At 24.9% G+C, this 19055-nt stretch overlaps 2 protein-coding genes across 4 annotated transcripts in view; one reads left to right on the forward strand and one right to left on the reverse strand.

The window, feature by feature from the left end:
• Window positions 1-8359, reverse strand: part of LOC129742312 (cysteine-rich motor neuron 1 protein-like) — a 34907-nt gene extending 26548 nt beyond the window's left edge. For 2 of the 3 annotated variants that reach the window (XR_008736525.1, XM_055734203.1), the window contains exons 1-5: window positions 7757-8359; window positions 7317-7444; window positions 7091-7254; window positions 6946-7030; window positions 6415-6458 (exon numbers count right to left, since the gene is read on the reverse strand). Coding sequence is in view for 1 of the 3 variants with exons in the window: in XM_055734203.1 (XP_055590178.1) it covers window positions 6415-6458; window positions 6946-7030; window positions 7091-7254; window positions 7317-7444; window positions 7757-7965 (630 nt within the window). In the remaining 2 variants the exon portion in view is untranslated. Of the gene's footprint in view, window positions 1-6414; window positions 6459-6553; window positions 6590-6945; window positions 7031-7090; window positions 7255-7316; window positions 7445-7756 lie in introns of those variants that run through there. The other variant, XM_055734198.1, reaches the window with a different exon arrangement.
• The window catches only part of LOC129742315 (40S ribosomal protein S12), a 244334-nt gene that overhangs the window by 218101 nt on the left and 7178 nt on the right, over window positions 1-19055 (forward strand). The gene's annotated exons all lie outside the window — the stretch shown is intronic.

Here is a 19055-nt window from a genome sequence, read left to right on the forward strand (position 1 = left end):
CCATAACTCCATTTTCTGAAGCGCGCGGAGGCCAGAACAGCCTTCATTCGATTCCTCAGAAAAAATTACACACGATAGGTCTGTTTTCGTTCAAAATTCTCTGGTTCGAATCAGTGTTTTTCTGGAATGTTTACAAAATATAGGGGAATTAGGGGTTAAAAAGGCACTATATCTCCGTTCGTTAGCTTGTGCGGCGTTTGAAACTATGTCCAATCGATTCTCCGGAAATTTTCACATAAGGAAAGTATATTTCCATAGATTTGGGTCATGTAGCACGAAAGATATTGAATTTCTTCGCGGTTTGTACACTTTTTTCCCCATTGTGCGGTGTGATAGAATACGAAGGTATGAAATTGAAAGCAACCAGCGATGCCAAGAGAATTTGCTTTTCAGTAATTTTACTGACTTTTTGTATTTTGAATTCACCGTTTGAAATCAAATTCATTTTACTTGATCATGAACTTGAAATAGTAGTGCCAATATGAAAATTTTATAATTTAGATGTATGAATAAGTATTGTTTAAGTTATAATGCATCCCAATATTAAACTGTATTCTGCAGAATTAGGAGTTTTTATTGGAGGGCATTTGATTACACGAGTTGATAAAGTTTTTGAACGTTTGATATGATTGACACTTGTCGAATCAACAGCGAGGGTTCCGTTTTCTAAAGATGATGGATTCATTAAAGACGGCGTTCCGAACTTGTTACCGGACATTCCGACGGAATATCTTTTTCAAATAAAAAAGCGAAACAATTTCCTACTCCAGAAAACCGCTCAAACAAAACATACAAACAGAATTTATTTATTCACCCAGCTATCTGGCATCTCTGCGCCTCAAAATGTATTCGATTGGCAAGGGCATGAAAAAAATTGGCTGTAAGTTTTAAAGGGTTGATTAACTTCATTGCAATTCGTATCAATTTAAGTGATAAAAGATTTAAAAAAAAAGAAAATATCACTTTATGTTTAAATCCTGAAATTGCTCAATTTCCTTTATTTTCCCCTCAACTGAGGTTTTTAACATAAGATAGATGGCAGCACCTAAGCGTTTCATGCACGAATACTGTATTGCAACGCCAACTCTATCACTCGGTTCGGTGTTGCAAAATATCGTGTTTTTCTATCACCCTCAGCCAAGAAGTGTTATACGATACAAATTTTGCAGCGCGAAACTGTTCGAATATCAGATTTTCCTAACACCGGTGTACGGCAAATGTGTTGTGATGTGTTGTAAACCATCGAAATTTCCAACTCCATCTCAACCAGTGAACTTGCTCTTATATTTTAACGAAACAATTTGAAAAATTTCAATAACTCATAAAGGTTTTCCTAAAGAGACTATATACAAGGAGGCGCAGTCTGATCCCTTTTGAAAAAATAAGCTTGCAACTCTGCTGTAAGGCTGCCTTTAAGACTGCCTGGTTTTGCTCGATTGGAATGTCACTGGCAGAAAATCGAAAATTCCAATCGTGACATTTCGTCTCTTTGTTTACTATAGACTCGTTAGGTATTCCCAGAATTCAAATTTTCCAACAGCTTGCTGCAAAATGTCTCATATCCAAGAACAGTCCGTTGAAGCTAACCGTAATCTGGGATAATATTAATCACTTTTTTCAATATATTTCGATTATTTTTTCTGTTACGGGAAATGTGGCATGTTTTATATTTTTAAAACCAGTACTGGACTCCAATGAACGTAAAACATGGCTGCAGAAATTTATTAGACCTCTTTAAATTTGATTTAAAAATCGTTTTCGTCTCTGTTCAGAATTTGATGCTTTGGGGTGACATTTATCAGTCTCTATTCTGCAGGTTTTAACGAGTTTTCTTGATCATAAAAGATGCAAAATACCTTTATAATATTTACAAATGCTAGTTTATCATTTTTAGCTTGATTTTTAACGATTTATTTTAAAAATATTCATAATCGTAAAATGAACTATAATGCTGCCTACATTCAGGGGCGAAAATATTTAAATATAATTGCTAAATAGTTTGAGCTTCAAAATACAAATGAAATTTTACCTTCACACATTCCTCTAGGCCCTCCTACTATTTCCATTTTCATTTTTTTTTTTCTTCAAAGTTGACGATGTGATAGGGTTCCTATCCATTTGTCCAATACGGGCTTCCGTAATAAGCGCAAAGCGTTTAAATTTTGTATAGAAAATTGTGTGGAAGAAGATATTTTGCATATTAAATCATCCAGAAAATTAAAATAAGATTGAAATTAAGTTTTCCTTCAATTAATAGTTTTGTCTATTCTTAAGCTTCATTTTTTGGTAACATGAGAAGAAGCTGAGTCTTTCATGAAAACATTTCAAAATAAAAAATCTAAATTCAATGAAAATTTGTTTAAAATGGCAGGTCTTGCTGCCTAGAGCTTTCACAAATTTCATGGAATGTTTTCGTCAAGGTTCAATAAGTCAACAAACTTATTGGCTATGAAAAGCAGTTTTTTTGCGATTTTCTATTTTTATCCTACGGTTATCCTAGCTTTTAAATGAGCAGTCAAAAACACAATAACAAATAAGTTTCGAACGCAGAACTGAAGAAAAAGTCAAGTTTGAAGACATTTACAAAATGTTGTCCAATTTCAAGAAGTGTTCCGAAAATTTCAGTATTCCTTTGATAAGACAAAAACAAGACAACTGAAAAAGAGAATCAGGTACAAAAAATTGTCTGTCAGATGACTAGTTCTTAATCTTCAGGTGAGAAAGGTTGGTTTTATTTTTTCCCTGAATGAAGGAAAATCTGTAAATACGCCATTAATAAATGGGTAAATATGCCAGCAAAAGTCTTAATTAATCAGGCAAGCTAACTTTTAATCTTGAATCAAGTCAGTGTCCCAGCAAAAATATTAAAAATTAGGCGAGTACGCCAGCAAAAGCTTAAATCAGGTGAGTACACCAGCAAAAGTCTTTCACCAGACATCAGGTGAACATGCCAGCTTACTTTATTGTACGAATCAGTCGAGCCCAGCTATAATAATAAAAATCAGGCGAGTACGCGAGCTAACTTTTCAGTTTGAATCAGGCGAGTACGCCAGTTAAAATAGTCGAAATCAAGCGAAAGTACGCCAGCTAAAGTTCCAATCACTCAGGCGAGTACGCCAGCTAACTTTACAATTTGAATCAGGCGAGTATGCCAGCTAACCTAGGGATACCATACGTACTCTTTTAAGAGTACATGAACTCTTTTTCGATCGAGAAATGGACCTACTCTTCTTTTTGTGAAATATTCCCGAATGTACTCTTTTTTGTTGAAAAACATTTGATAATAAAAACCAACGTATTTCTTCCATTTTATGAAGTTTTTTTTACATCTGATGCAAAAACTAGAAAGGAATACGGCTTTAAACAAATTACTTTAACATTTTGTTTTAATGATCATACATTTTTAGTCGTTTGAAACAGTGAGCGCGATAAGCGCCTTTGAGTATGCAAACAATTATCAATATGTCAAAATTTTTGGTATAGTACAAGAATATTCTATAAGAAAATGTATGATTATTATGTAGGTCACACATCCTCCAAGGCATTCACAGTATTTGATTGAATTGAAATATCTTGGTACCATCTCAGGTAGCACGAAATATGTATCTAGTAGAACTTCGCTTATCCGAGCTCTGGTTATTCGAGCTTCCTTCCGCATTATCCGAGTCACCATTTTTATCCAAAATTCATGTAAAAATGTGTTATATCGCGGTATATTGTTACGCTTTCAATTGACGTGTTTGGCAAGTTTAAAATCTAAACTTGCCAGAATCGTCGATTAAATAAAACAATTAAATCCACTTAAGAACCGAGCTATGTGCCTGTACATCTTGTTGCATACCATCTGGGCGCAAAGCTTGATAATTATATAGATCTTGAGTCAACCTGATGACTGGGACAACGCGGGAGCTCGGAAAACTGAAGTTCGAATAAGCGGGATTTTACTATTTAACGTTTCTCCTAACTTTTTGGATAAATGATCTCAATGTACTCTATTTGGTGTCGCGGGATATGGTAACCCTAAGCTAACCTTTCAGTTAGAATCAGGCGAGTACGCCTGCTAAATTCCAATTTTTACGACACGAGTAGGAAGCAAATCGTCCGGCTCACTTCCTTTGGATTAGTCAACCAGCTAAGGATTTTCTACGATGCACGCTCCAGGCCTGTTACACAATACTATTTGTTTTTATAATTCAAGATTTTTCTTGGCATTTTGCAACATTTTTCATTATTTCAATTACAGCCTGCGTATAATTAAAAATGTTATTACTTGTTAAAAATTTTATTTAATAAATGCAAAAAACCAGTTGAAAGACCGATATTTGATTTTAGCTTGTTCAAAGCAATATCTTTTCCGGATCACTGTAACCGATTCAGAACAGAGATTTAGTTCAGATTCGAAATTCAGAATTCAGATTCTGAAATCTAAAATCTAAAATCTGAAATCTGAAATCTGAAATCTGAAATCTGAAATCTGAAATCTGAAATCTGAAATCTGAAATCTGAAATCTGAAATCTGAAATCTGAAATCTGAAATCTGGAATCTGGAATCAGAAATCTGAAATCTGAAATCTGAAATCTGAAATCTGAAATCTGAAATCTGAAATCTGAAATCTGAAATCTGAAATCTGGAAGAATTCAGAATTCAGAATTCAGAATTCAGAATTCAGGATTCAGAATTCAGAATTCAGAATTCAGAATTCAGAATTTAGAATTCAGAACTCAGAATTTAGAATTTAGAATTTAGAATTTAGAATTTAGAATTTAGAATTTAGAATTTAGAATTTAGAATTTAGAATTTAGAATTTAGAATTTAGAATTTAGAATTTAGAATTTAGAATTTAGAATTTAGAATTTAGAATTTAGAATTTAGAATTTAGAATTTAGAATTTAGAATTTAGAATTTAGAATTTAGAATTTAGAATTTAGAATTTAGAATTTAGAATTTAGAATTTAGAATTTAGAATTTAGAATTTAGAATTTAGAATTTAGAATTTAGAATTTAGAATTTAGAATTTAGAATTTAGAATTTAGAATTTAGAATTTAGAATTTAGAATTTAGAATTTAGAATTTAGAATTTAGAATTTAGAATTTAGAATTTAGAATTTAGAATTTAGAATTTAGAATTTAGAATTTAGAATTTAGAATTTAGAATTTAGAATTTAGAATTTAGAATTTAGAATTTAGAATTTAGAATTTAGAATTTAGAATTTAGAATTTAGAATTTAGAATTTAGAATTTAGAATTTAGAATTTAGAATTTAGAATTTAGAATTTAGAATTTAGAATTTAGAATTTAGAATTTAGAATTTAGAATTTAGAATTTAGAATTCAGAATTCAGAGTTCAGAATTCAGAATTCAAAATTCATTATTCAGAATTCAAAACTCAGAATTTAGAATTCAGAACTCAAAACTCAGAATTCGGAATTAAAAACTAAGAATTAAGAATTGAGAATCCAGAATTCAGAATTCAAACCTCAGAGCCTGAATTGGAATCAAGATCTAGGTTTCAGAATTATGCTAGTTTATTGCGTTAGATATGTACATCTACATTTGTGGCAATGGATCTATGGGAAAAAATTCATGTTCGAATTTTGAAAACCGACCATAGACATTTTATAGATTGGCCTAAAAAACTGGCCTGGTCAAAATTTCAGCTAATTACAGGATGCCTCAAAGAGCTCAAAGTCTCGGTTTTTTTAACCTAAAAAATCACCAAAAAGGTGGCAATCGGAAAAATTGAAATTTTAATTTAATGTCAATTGACTTCAAAATGCACGAAACGTCGAGATCTGGTGTTATATAGAAGAAAAATTTTATTCAAAAAAGGACTTTCTGAAACTTTTTCGGAAAATTGGCCCTTTTTCGAAAAAGTCCCAGAAAGTCGATTTTTATAAAAAAAAAAATTTCGAGATAAATCTAGATCTTGACGTTTTATGAATTTGGCATCGAAATTGAAATTTCAATTTTCCGGATTTCCTTTGGTACCTCCTTACGTGATTTTTAAAAATCTAATTCCGATTTTTGATAAACAAATTTTCGAGGTAACACCAGATTTTGACGTTTTATGCATTTTTAAGTCCTCTGGCATCAAAATTGAAATTTATATTTTTCCGATTTCTTTTGGTCCCCCTTTTTTGGTGATTTTAGGGGTTAAAAAAAGAAACTTTGAGCGCTTTGAGACACCCCCAAATCAAGCCCGATTGAGCTGAAATTTTGCACAGGTCAATTTTTTGGACCTGTTTACAAAATGTATATGGTCTGTTTGCGAAATTCGATATGGCCCATTTGGCTGCAACCCTAATATACTTAGATATGTATCTAAGTGAAATCTGAATGGCCATAAATTATTTATTTTTTAAATATTCATGTTTTAAAGTTCAATTGAATTATGATTGCAATTATACACTTACCTGTGAATTTTCAATTTCGTTCTGCTTATCCGTGGTGCTATTGTCTGCAAAAGGAGAAAAGAAAAACAGTTATGAAGTTAAATATTCTGAGGAACTAAAATAAATCTAACGGCATTCGTATATATTTCCTAATTCCAACCTTAAAGGCGATGTTCTATCATGTGCTGGATCGGTGTACAGCAAACGAGGTGATTTAATCAACTGGAATGCGATCTGCAAACCGTTCACTGATAACTGAGGATCTACTCTGCCCATAACCGCTTGACTGTACCATGTGCATAAATGTAAACTGCAGTCGGAGTTTAATGGGTGAGACAGTTCAGTTTGACTTTTAATTATTTTTTTAATTTTTACTCATTCTTTACCACTGGAACATAAATTTGCGTGAAAATTTTGTGACATCACTTACTCGAACTAACAAATTTACAACTTTGCATATGAGACGACTTTAAGAGTGGAACCAGTTCTGTTAACAGTTGGATAGATAAAGGAGAGCACATTTTTGTTGAGCGTTTCTTTATTTAGACTTACCACTGTTTTTTCGTGTAGTCAAGATGTAATCATCATCCAGATCTAGTTCATATTTGAAGAGATTAGCGAGGTTCAGCTGACATTCCTGAAAGTCGTTTTTATTATGACATCAATCACCGAAAAAATCTTATCTCGAAGCGCATACCTCCACATTCCGGAAATCCCACTTGGTGATCGATTTAGTTTTGCAAAGCTCCATTCGATCCCAACATTTGCACTTCCTATTGATAATTTCGCATCCCGATTCGACAATAACGGTTTCCGAACAGTTCTGATAGCTACCTGACAAGTGGAGGTAAACCGGAATATCTGAAATAAAAAACAAATAATTTTTAGATTTTTTTTGCAGTTTACAAAATTTTAAACTTTACCTAAACAAATGCCTGACCCTCCCACGGGAATTTTAGAAACACAGCTAAGCTGTGGTTCGCAAGTGCCGGAAAAGTCTCCCGGACCCCCGCAAGCTTCACCAAAAGCTCGGGCACAAACTTTACAGCATCTGAAATTGAATAAGAAAAATAAAATTTTTATCTCAAAGTGCATTTTTGTTAAGACCATTTCAACTTATACTAAAAAAATGTCTTCATAGATTTTGACAATTTGACAAAAAACAGTATCAAAACTTAATCTTTTGAACACCCAAATATACTGAAAATAAAAAGATCATATGATAATATAATAATGTGATAAAATAATAATAAAATAAAATGAAATCATTAATAAATATAGCTGTTTGTATAGGGTATGATCAGTGTATTCGACCAAATTGCTGCAGGAATTTTCCAGATAAAATTTTCCGAGATTCAATTACCTGCATGGATCCCACACTATGTATCCTTTTCCCGGGCAATCCTCCGACTTAACATCCTCGCACTCGTTGGGATTGCAGACACATTTCAGGGCTCGTACTTTTTCACTCGACACCAGGAAGATGATGATTACTTTCATCAAAACATTTGCATTGATTGCTCCCAGCAGAATGGCTAAAGTCTTATGAAACTTTTTTTTCGCACTTCTCATGATATTCTTCTAAACAATGCCCAAATGAAGTCGGGTATCTATCTTACAGAGTAAGAACTTTTCTGATTGATATTTTTAATCAATGTGATAAACTTTTAAAGCACGTTACTATGAAATGAGCAGAAGTATTTCGAGATATTTTACTAATTTCATTATTCAACTTCACTGATAAAATTTAACACGAACATGCCGGAACCGATTGATTTATTGTGTTTTTTTCTCAATTCCTTTGAATTTAGATGAAGTTTAACTATTTCGACAGCACGCAATTTCCGTTATTGAAAGCTGATGAAGATGATTATTGTTTATCCACGAAAATAACTAATCAAGCTCACAAGAGTTCATCAACAATTATTATTTGTACAATGGACTCCTTTTCGTCTTGTGCTTTATTTTCAGCGGTACAAAGTTGAAAAACTTCAACGCGCATGAGCCGGAAATAGATGTTTTCTATACATATGTACAGTGTTGCATCAATGTTCGAAGGATGTTAAGCGTAAAATTTTCAGAACGATACATTGACACTTGCAATGTTTTTAAGATCATTGTCACGAATATGCTGTGGTTCTCAGGAATTGGACCCTTTGTTTCAAGACAGTTGGAAGTTAGCTAAAAAATTTACATAGTCTATTCAGTAAAATTACAAAAATGATAAAAATGATAAAAATGATAAAAGTCACAAATATTAAAAAATGAACAAAATGACAATAAAAAAATGACAAAAATGACAAAATTAAAAAATAACAAAAATTACAAAAATTAAAATAATTTCATAAATAAAAAAAATTACAAACATCTTATAAATTACAAAAGTTGCAAAAACTATAAAAATTTAAAAAAAAATACAAAAATAACAAAAATTGCAAAAATTACAAAAATTACAAAAATAAAAAAAAATTATACAAATTATAAAAATTAAGAACATTATATAAGTTATACAATTTAAAAAAATGACAAAAATGACAAAAATGACAAAAATGACAAAAATGACAAAAATGACAAAAATGACAAAAATGACAAAAATGACAAAAATGACAAAAATGACAAAAATGACAAAAATGACAAAAATGACAAAAATGACAAAAATGACAAAAATGACAAAAATGACAAAAATGACAAAAATGACAAAAATGACAAAAATGACAAAAATGACAAAAATGACAAAAATGACAAAAATGACAAAAATGACAAAAATGACAAAAATGACAAAAATGACAAAAATGACAAAAATGACAAAAATGACAAAAATGACAAAAATGACAAAAATGACAAAAATGACAAAAATGACAAAAATGACAAAAATGACAAAAATGACAAAAATGACAAAAATGACAAAAATGACAAAAATGACAAAAATGACAAAAATGACAAAAATGACAAAAATGACAAAAATGACAAAAATGACAAAAATGACAAAAATGACAAAAATGACAAAAATGACAAAAATGACAAAAATGACAAAAATGACAAAAATGACAAAAATGACAAAAATGACAAAAATGACAAAAATGACAAAAATGACAAAAATGACAAAAATGACAAAAATGACAAAAATGACAAAAATGACAAAAATGACAAAAATGACAAAAATGACAAAAATGACAAAAATGACAAAAATGACAAAAATGACAAAAATGACAAAAATGACAAAAATGACAAAAATGTCAAAAATGACAAAAAGGACAAAAATGACAAAAATGACAAAAATGACAAAAATGACAAAAATGACAAAAATGACAAAAATGACAAAAATGACAAAAATGTCAAAAATGACAAAAAGGACAAAAATGACAAAAATGACAAAAATGACAAAAATGACAAAAATGACAAAAATGACAAAAATGACAAAAATGACAAGAATGACAAAAATGACAAAAATGACAAAAATGACAAAAATGACAAAAATGACAAAAATGACAAAAATGACAAAAATGACAAAAATGACAAAAATGACAAAAATTACAAAAATGACAAAATTGACAAAAATGACAAAAATGACAAAAATGACAAAAATGACAAAAATGACAAAAATGACAAAAATGACAAAAATGACAAAAATGACAAAAATGACAAAAATGACAAAAATGACAAAAATGACAAAAATGACAAAAATGACAAAAATGACAAAAATGACAAAAATGACAAAAATGACAAAAATGACAAAAATGACAAAAATGACAAAAATGACAAAAATGACAAAAATGACAAAAATGACAAAAATGACAAAAATGACAAAAATGACAAAAATGACAAAAATGACAAAAATGACAAAAATGACAAAAATGACAAAAATGACAAAAATGACAAAAATGACAAAAATGACAAAAATGACAAAAATGACAAAAATGACAAAAATGACAAAAATGACAAAAATGACAAAAATGACAAAAATGACAAAAATGACAAAAATGACAAAAATGACAAAAATGACAAATGACAAAAATGACAAAAATGACAAAAATGACAAAAATGACAAAAATGACAAAAATGACAAAAATGACAAAAATGACAAAAATGACAAAAATGACAAAAATGACAAAAATGACAAAAATGACAAAAATGACAAAAATGACAAAAATGACAAAAATGACAAAAATGACAAAAATGACAAAAATGACAAAAATGACAAAAATGACAAAAATGACAAAAATGACAAAAATGACAAAAATGACAAAAATGACAAAAATGACAAAAATGACAAAAATGACAAAAATGACAAAAATGACAAAAATGACAAAAATGACAAAAATGACAAAAATGACAAAAATGACAAAAATGACAAAAATGACAAAAATGACAAAAATGACAAAAATGACAAAAATGACAAAAATGACAAAAATGACAAAAACGACAGTAACAACAAAAAATGACAAAAATGATAAAAATTACAAAAATTACAAAAATTGAAAAATTACAAAAATTACGAAAATGACAAAAATTACGAAAATTACAAAAATGCCGAAAAATTACAATAATTACAATAATTACAAAAATGACAAAAATGACAAAAGTTACAAAAATTACAAAAATTACAAAAATAAAATGACAAAAATGACAAAAATTACAAAAATAACAAACATTACAAAAATTACAAAAATTACAAAATTACAAAAATTACAAAAAATTACAAAAATTACAAAAATTACAAAAATTACAAAAATTACAAAAATTACAAAAATTACAAAAATTACAAAAATTACAAAAATGACAAAAATGACAAAAATGACAAAAATTACAAAAATTACTAAAATCACAAAAATTACAAAACTTACAAAAATTACAAAAATTACAAAAATTACAAAAATTACAAAAATTACAAAAATTACAAAAATTACAAAAATTACAAAAATTACATAAATTACAAAAATTACAAAAATTACAAAAATCACAAAAATGACGAAAAATTACAAAAATGACAAAATTACATAAATTACATAAAATTACAAAAATGAAAAAAATGACAAAAATTACAAAAATTACAAATATTACAAAAATTACATAAATTACAAAAATTACAAAATTACAAAAATTACAAAAATTACAAAAATTACAAAAATTACAAAAATTACAAAAATTACAAAAATTACAAAAATTACCAAAATCACAAAAATTACAAAACTTACAAAAATTACAAAAATTATAAAAATGACAAAAATGACAAAAATTACAAAAATGACAAAAATGACGAAAAATTACAAAAATGACAAAATTACATAAATTACATAAAATTACAAAAATGAAAAAAATGACAAAAATTACAAAAATTACAAACATTACAAAAATTACATAAATTACAAAAATTACAAAATTACAAAAATTACAAATAATTACAAAAATTACAAAAATTACAAAAATTACAAAAATTACAAAAATTACAAAAATTACAAAAATTACAAAAATTACAAACATTACAAAAATTACATAAATTACAAAAATTAGAAAATTACAAAAAATTACAAAAATTACAAAAATTACAAAAATTACAAAAATTACAAAAATTACAAAAATTACAAAAATTACAAAAATTACAAAAATTACAAAAATTACCAAAATCACAAAAATTACAAAACTTACAAAAATTACAAAAATTATAAAAATGACAAAAATGACAAAAATTACAAAAATGACAAAAATGACGAAAAATTACAAAAATGACAAAATTACATAAATTACATAAAATTACAAAAATGAAAAAAATGACAAAAATTACAAAAATTACAAACATTACAAAAATTACATAAATTACAAAAAATAAAAATTACAAAAATTACAAAAAATTACAAAAATTACAAAAATTACAAAAATTACAAAAATTATAAAAATTACAAAAATGACAAAAATGACAAAAATGACAAAAATGACAAAAATGACAAAAATGACAAAAATGACAGAAATGACAATAATGACAAAAAATAACAAAAATGACAAAAATGATAAAAATTACAAAAATTACAAAAATGACAAAAATTACAAAAATAAAATGACAAAAATGACAAAAATGACAAAAATTACAAAAATTACAGACATTACATAAATTACAAAAATTACAAAATTACAAAAATTACAAAAAATTACAAAAATTACAAAAATTACAAAAATTACAAAAATTACAAAAATTACAAAAATTACAAAAATTACAAAAATTACAAAAATTACAAAAATTACAAAAATTACAAAAATTACAAAAATTACCAAAATCACAAAAATTTTAAAACTTACAAAAATTACAAAAATTACAAAAAATACAAAAATTACATAAATTACAAAAATTACAAAAATTACAAAAATGACAAAAATTACAAAAATTACAAAAATTACAAAAATAACAAAAATTACAAAAATAAAATGACAAAAATGACAAAAATGACAAAAATGACAAAAATGACAAAAATGACAAAAATGACAAAAATGACAAAAATGACAAAAATGACAAAAATGACAAAAATGACAAAAATGACAAAAATGACAAAAATGACAAAAATGACAAAAATGACAAAAATGACAAAAATGACAAAAATGACAAAAATGACAAAAATGACAAAAATGACAAAAATGACAAAAATGACAAAAATGACAAAAATGACAAAAATGACAAAAATGACAAAAATGACAAAAATGACAAAAATGACAAAAATGACAAAAATGACAAAAATGACAAAAATGACAAAAATGACAAAAATGACAAAAATGACAAAAATGACAAAAATGACAAAAATGACAAAAATGACAAAAATGACAAAAATGACAAAAATGACAAAAATGACAAAAATGACAAAAATGACAAAAATGATAAAAATGACAAAAATGACAAAAATGACAAAAATGACAAAAATGACAAAAATGACAAAAATGACAAAAATGACAAAAATGACAAAAATGACAAAAATGACAAAAATGACAAAAATGACAAAAATGACAAAAATGACAAAAATGACAAAAAATTACAAAAATGACAAAAATGACAAAAATGACAAAAATGACAAAAATGACAAAAATGACAAAAACGACAAAAACGACAGTAACAACAAAAAATGACAAAAATGATAAAAATTACAAAAATTACAAAAATTGAAAAAATTACAAAAATTACGAAAATGACAAAAATTACGAAAATTACAAAAATGCCGAAAAATTACAATAATTACAATAATTACAAAAATTACAAAAATGACAAAAGTTACAAAAATTACAAAAATTACAAAAATAAAATGACAAAAATGACAAAAATTACAAAAATAACAAACATTACAAAAATTACATAAATTACAAAAATTACAAAATTACAAAAATTACAAAAAATTACAAAAATTACAAAAATTACAAAAATTACAAAAATTACAAAAATTACAAAAATTACAAAAATTACAAAAATGACAAAAATGACAAAAATTACAAAAATTACTAAAATCACAAAAATTACAAAACTTACAAAAATTACAAAAATTACAAAAATTACAAAAATTACAAAAATTACAAAAATTACAAAAATTACAAAAATTACAAAAATTACAAAAATTACATAAATTACAAAAATTACAAAAATTACAAAAATCACAAAAATGACGAAAAATTACAAAAATGACAAAATTACATAAATTACATAAAATTACAAAAATGAAAAAAATTACAAAAATTACAAAAATTACAAACATTACAAAAATTACATAAATTACAAAAATTACAAAATTACAAAAATTACAAAAATTACAAAAATTACAAAAATTACAAAAATTACAAAAATTTCAAAAATTACAAAAATTACAAAAATTACAAAAATTACAAAAATTACCAAAATCACAAAAATTACAAAACTTACAAAAATTACAAAAATTATAAAAATGACAAAAATGACAAAAATTACAAAAATGACAAAAATGACGAAAAATTACAAAAATGACAAAATTACATAAATTACATAAAATTACAAAAATGAAAAAAATGACAAAAATTACAAAAATTACAAACATTACAAAAATTACATAAATTACAAAAATTACAAAATTACAAAAATTACAAATAATTACAAAAATTACAAAAATTACAAAAATTACAAAAATTACAAAAATTACAAAAATTACAAACATTACAAAAATTACATAAATTACAAAAATTAGAAAATTACAAAAATTACAAAAAATTACAAAAATTACAAAAATTACAAAAATTACAAAAATTACAAAAATTACAAAAATTACAAAAATTACAAAAATTACAAAAATTACAAAAATTACAAAAATTACAAAAATTACAAAAATTACAAAAATTACCAAAATCACAAAAATTACAAAACTTACAAAAATTACAAAAATTATAAAAATGACAAAAATGACAAAAATTACAAAAATGACAAAAATGACGAAAAATTACAAAAATGACAAAATTACATAAATTACATAAAATTACAAAAATGAAAAAAATGACAAAAATTACAAAAATTACAAACATTACAAAAATTACATAAATTACAAAAAATAAAAATTACAAAAATTACAAAAAATTACAAAAATTACAAAAATTATAAAAATTACAAAAATGACAAAAATGACAAAAATGACAAAAATGACAAAAATGACAAAAATGACAAAAATGACAAAAATGACAAAAATGACAAAAATGACAGAAATGACAATAATGACAAAAAATAACAAAAATGACAAAAATGATAAAAATTACAAAAATTACAAAAATGACAAAAATTACAAAAATAAAATGACAAAAATGACAAAAATGACAAAAATTACAAAAATTACAGACATTACATAAATTACAAAAATTACAAAATTACAAAAATTACAAAAAATTACAAAAATTACAAAAATTACAAAAATTACAAAAATTACAAAAATTACAAAAATTACAAAAATTACAAAAATTACAAAAATTACAAAAATTACAAAAATTACAAAAATTACAAAAATTACAAAAATTACAAAAATTACAAAAATTACAAAATTTACAAAAATTACCAAAATCACAAAAATTTTAAAACTTACAAAAATTACAAAAATTACAAAAAATACAAAAATTACATAAATTACAAAAATTACAAAAATTACAAAAATGACAAAAATTACAAAAATTACAAAAATTACAAAAATAACAAAAATTACAAAAAAATAAAATGACAAAAATGACAAAAATGACGAAAATGACAAAAATGACAAAAATGACAAAAATGACAAAAATGACAAAAATGACAAAAATGACAAAAATGACAAAAATGACAAAAATGACAAAAATGACAAAAATGACAAAAATGACAAAAATGACAAAAATGACAAAAATGACAAAAATGACAAAAATGACAAAAATGACAAAAATGACAAAAATGACAAAAATGACAAAAATGACAAAAATGACAAAAATGACAAAAATGACAAAAATGACAAAAATGACAAAAATGACAAAAATGACAACAATGACAAAAATGACAAAAATGACAAAAATGACAAAAATGACCAAAATGACAAAAATGACAAAAATGACAAAAATAACAAAAATGACAAAAATGACAAAAATGACAAAAATGACAAAAATGACAAAAATGACAAAAATGACAAAAATGACAAAAATGACAAAAATGACAAAAATGACAAAAATGACAAAAATGACAAAAATGACAAAAATGACAAAAATGACAAAAATGACAAAAATGACAAAAATGACAAAAATGACAAAAATGACAAAAATGACAAAAATGACAAAAATGACAAAAATGACAAAAATGACAAAAATGACAAAAATGACAAAAATGACGAAAATGACAAAAATGACAAAAATGACAAAAATGACAAAAATGACGAAAATGACAAAAATGACAAAAATCACAAAAATGACCAAAAATCACAAAAATTACAGAAATTACAAAAGTTACAAAAGTTACAAAACTGACAAAAATGACAAAAATTACAAAAATTACAAAAATTACAAAAATTACAAAAATTACGAAAATTACAAAAAGGACAAAAAGGACAAAAAAGACAAAAATTACAAAAATGACAAAAATTACAAAAATTACAAAAATGACAATAATGACAAAAACGACAAAAAATAACAAAAATGACAAAAATGATAAAAATTACAAAAATTACAAAAATTACCAAAAATTGAAAAAATTACAAAAATTACGAAAATAACAAAAATAACAAAAATGCCAAAAAATACAAAAATGCCGAAAAATGCCGAAAAATTACAAAAATTACAAAAATTACAAAAATTACAAAAATTATGAAAACGACACAAATGACAAAAATAACAAAAATGACAAAAATGACGAAAAATTACAAAAATGACAAAATTACATAAATTACAAAAATTTCAAAAATGACAAAAATAACAAAAATTACAAAAATTACAAAAAGTACAAAAATTACAAAAAGTACAAAAATTACAAAAAAAACAAAAATTACCAAAATTACAAACATTACAAAAATTAGAAAAATGACAAAAATTACAAAAATTACAAAAATTAAAAAAAATACAAAAATTACAAAAATTAGAAATATTACAAAAATTACAAAATTACAAAAATGATAAAAATGACAAAAATTACAAAAGTGACAAAAATGACAAAAAAAAAATACAAAAATTACGAAAATGACAACAATGACAACAATGACAAAAATGACAAAAATGACAAAAATGACAAAAATGACAAAAATGACAAAAATGACAAAAATGACAAAAATGACAAAAATGACAAAAATGACAAAAATGACAAAAATGACAAAAATGACAAAAATGACAAAAATGACAAAAATGACAAAAATGACAAAAATGACAAAAATGACAAAAATGACAAAAATGACAAAAATGACAAAAATGACAAAAATGACAAAAATGACAAAAATGACAAAAATGACAAAAATGACAAAAATGACAAAAATGACAAAAATGACAAAAATGACAAAAATGACAAAAATGACAAAAATGACAAAAATGACCAAAAATGACAAAAATGGCAAAAATGACAAAAATGACAAAAATGACAAAAATGACAAAACTGACCAGAAATGACCAGAAATGACAAAAATGACAAAAATGACAAAAATGACAAAATTGACAAAAATGACAAAAATGACAAAAATGACAAAAATGACAAAAATGACAAAAATGACAAAAATGACAAAAATGACAAAAATGACAAAAATGACAAAAATGACAAAAATGACAAAAATGACAAAAATTACAAAAATTACAAAAATGGCAAAAATCACAAGAATGACAAAAATGGCAAAAATGACAAAAATGACAAAAATTACAAAAATTACAAAAATTACTAAAATTGCAAAAATTACAAAAACTACAAAAATTACAAAAATTACAAAAATTACAAAAATTACAAAATTACAAAAATTACAAAAATTACAAAAATTACAAAAATGACAAAAATTACAAAAATTACAAAAATTACAAAAATTACAAAAATGACAAAAAATTACAAAAATGACAAAAATTACAAAAATTACAAAAATGATAAAAATGACAAAAATGACAAAACTGACAAAAATCACAAAAATTACAAAAATGAAAAATATGACAAAAATAACAAAATTGACAAAAATGACAAATTTGACAAAATTGACAAAAATGACAAAAATGACAAAAAAAGACAAAAATGACAAAAATTACAAAAATGACAAAAGTGTCAAAAATGACAAAAATGACAAAAATGACAAAATGACAAAAATTACAATAATGACAAAAATGACAAAAATGACAAAATGACAAAAATGACAAAAATTACAAAAATGACAAAAATGACAAAGTTGATAAAAATGACAAAAATGGTCAAATTGACAAAAATGACAAAAATCACAAATCACAAAAATGACAAAAATCACAAAAATGACAAGAATTACAAAAATCACCAAAATCACAAAATGACAAAAATTCCCAAAATCACAAAAATCACAAAATGACAAAAATGACAAAAATTGACAAAAATGACAAAAATGACCAAAACGACTAAAATAACAAAAACGACAAAATCGATAAAAATTACAAAAATGACAAAAATGACAAAACTTACAAAATGACAGAAAATACAAAAAATTACAAAAATGATAAAAATGGCAAAAATTACATAAAATAACAAAAAATGACATAAATGACAATGGCAGAAATGACAAAAAATTACAGAAATGACGAAAGTGACCAAAATGACATAAGTTTCAAAATTACAATCAGCAAATGTGACAAAATTACATAAATGACCTATTTAAAAAGTAGATTCGTTGTAGTGATGTCTAACTTTCATATTTTTTTCATTGGTTTTTCTGAACTGAAAAAAATGTATTTTAAAATCTGGCCAAATTCAAATTATCTTTGAACAGATAGCACAACTCAACAAAAATTATTTTTAGATTGACATCAATTAAGTTTCAAAATTCTGATTCAAGGGAAAAACTTTATTACACAATTTACAATATTTTACTGTTTTTTTTTCTGTGATAATCTAAATGTTGGCCTTTTATGAAAATTCTAATCGGAACCTTCTAAAGGGAACATCGAGAAATTCGTAAATAAAAAATTCAGATTGGAATTCCTGACAGATAGGTACATATAATTCAGCTTAAAGCTGTATCGCA

The sequence above is a fragment of the Uranotaenia lowii genome, chromosome 2, assembly GCF_029784155.1.
Source record: "Uranotaenia lowii strain MFRU-FL chromosome 2, ASM2978415v1, whole genome shotgun sequence".
NCBI lineage: Eukaryota > Metazoa > Arthropoda > Insecta > Diptera > Culicidae > Uranotaenia > Uranotaenia lowii.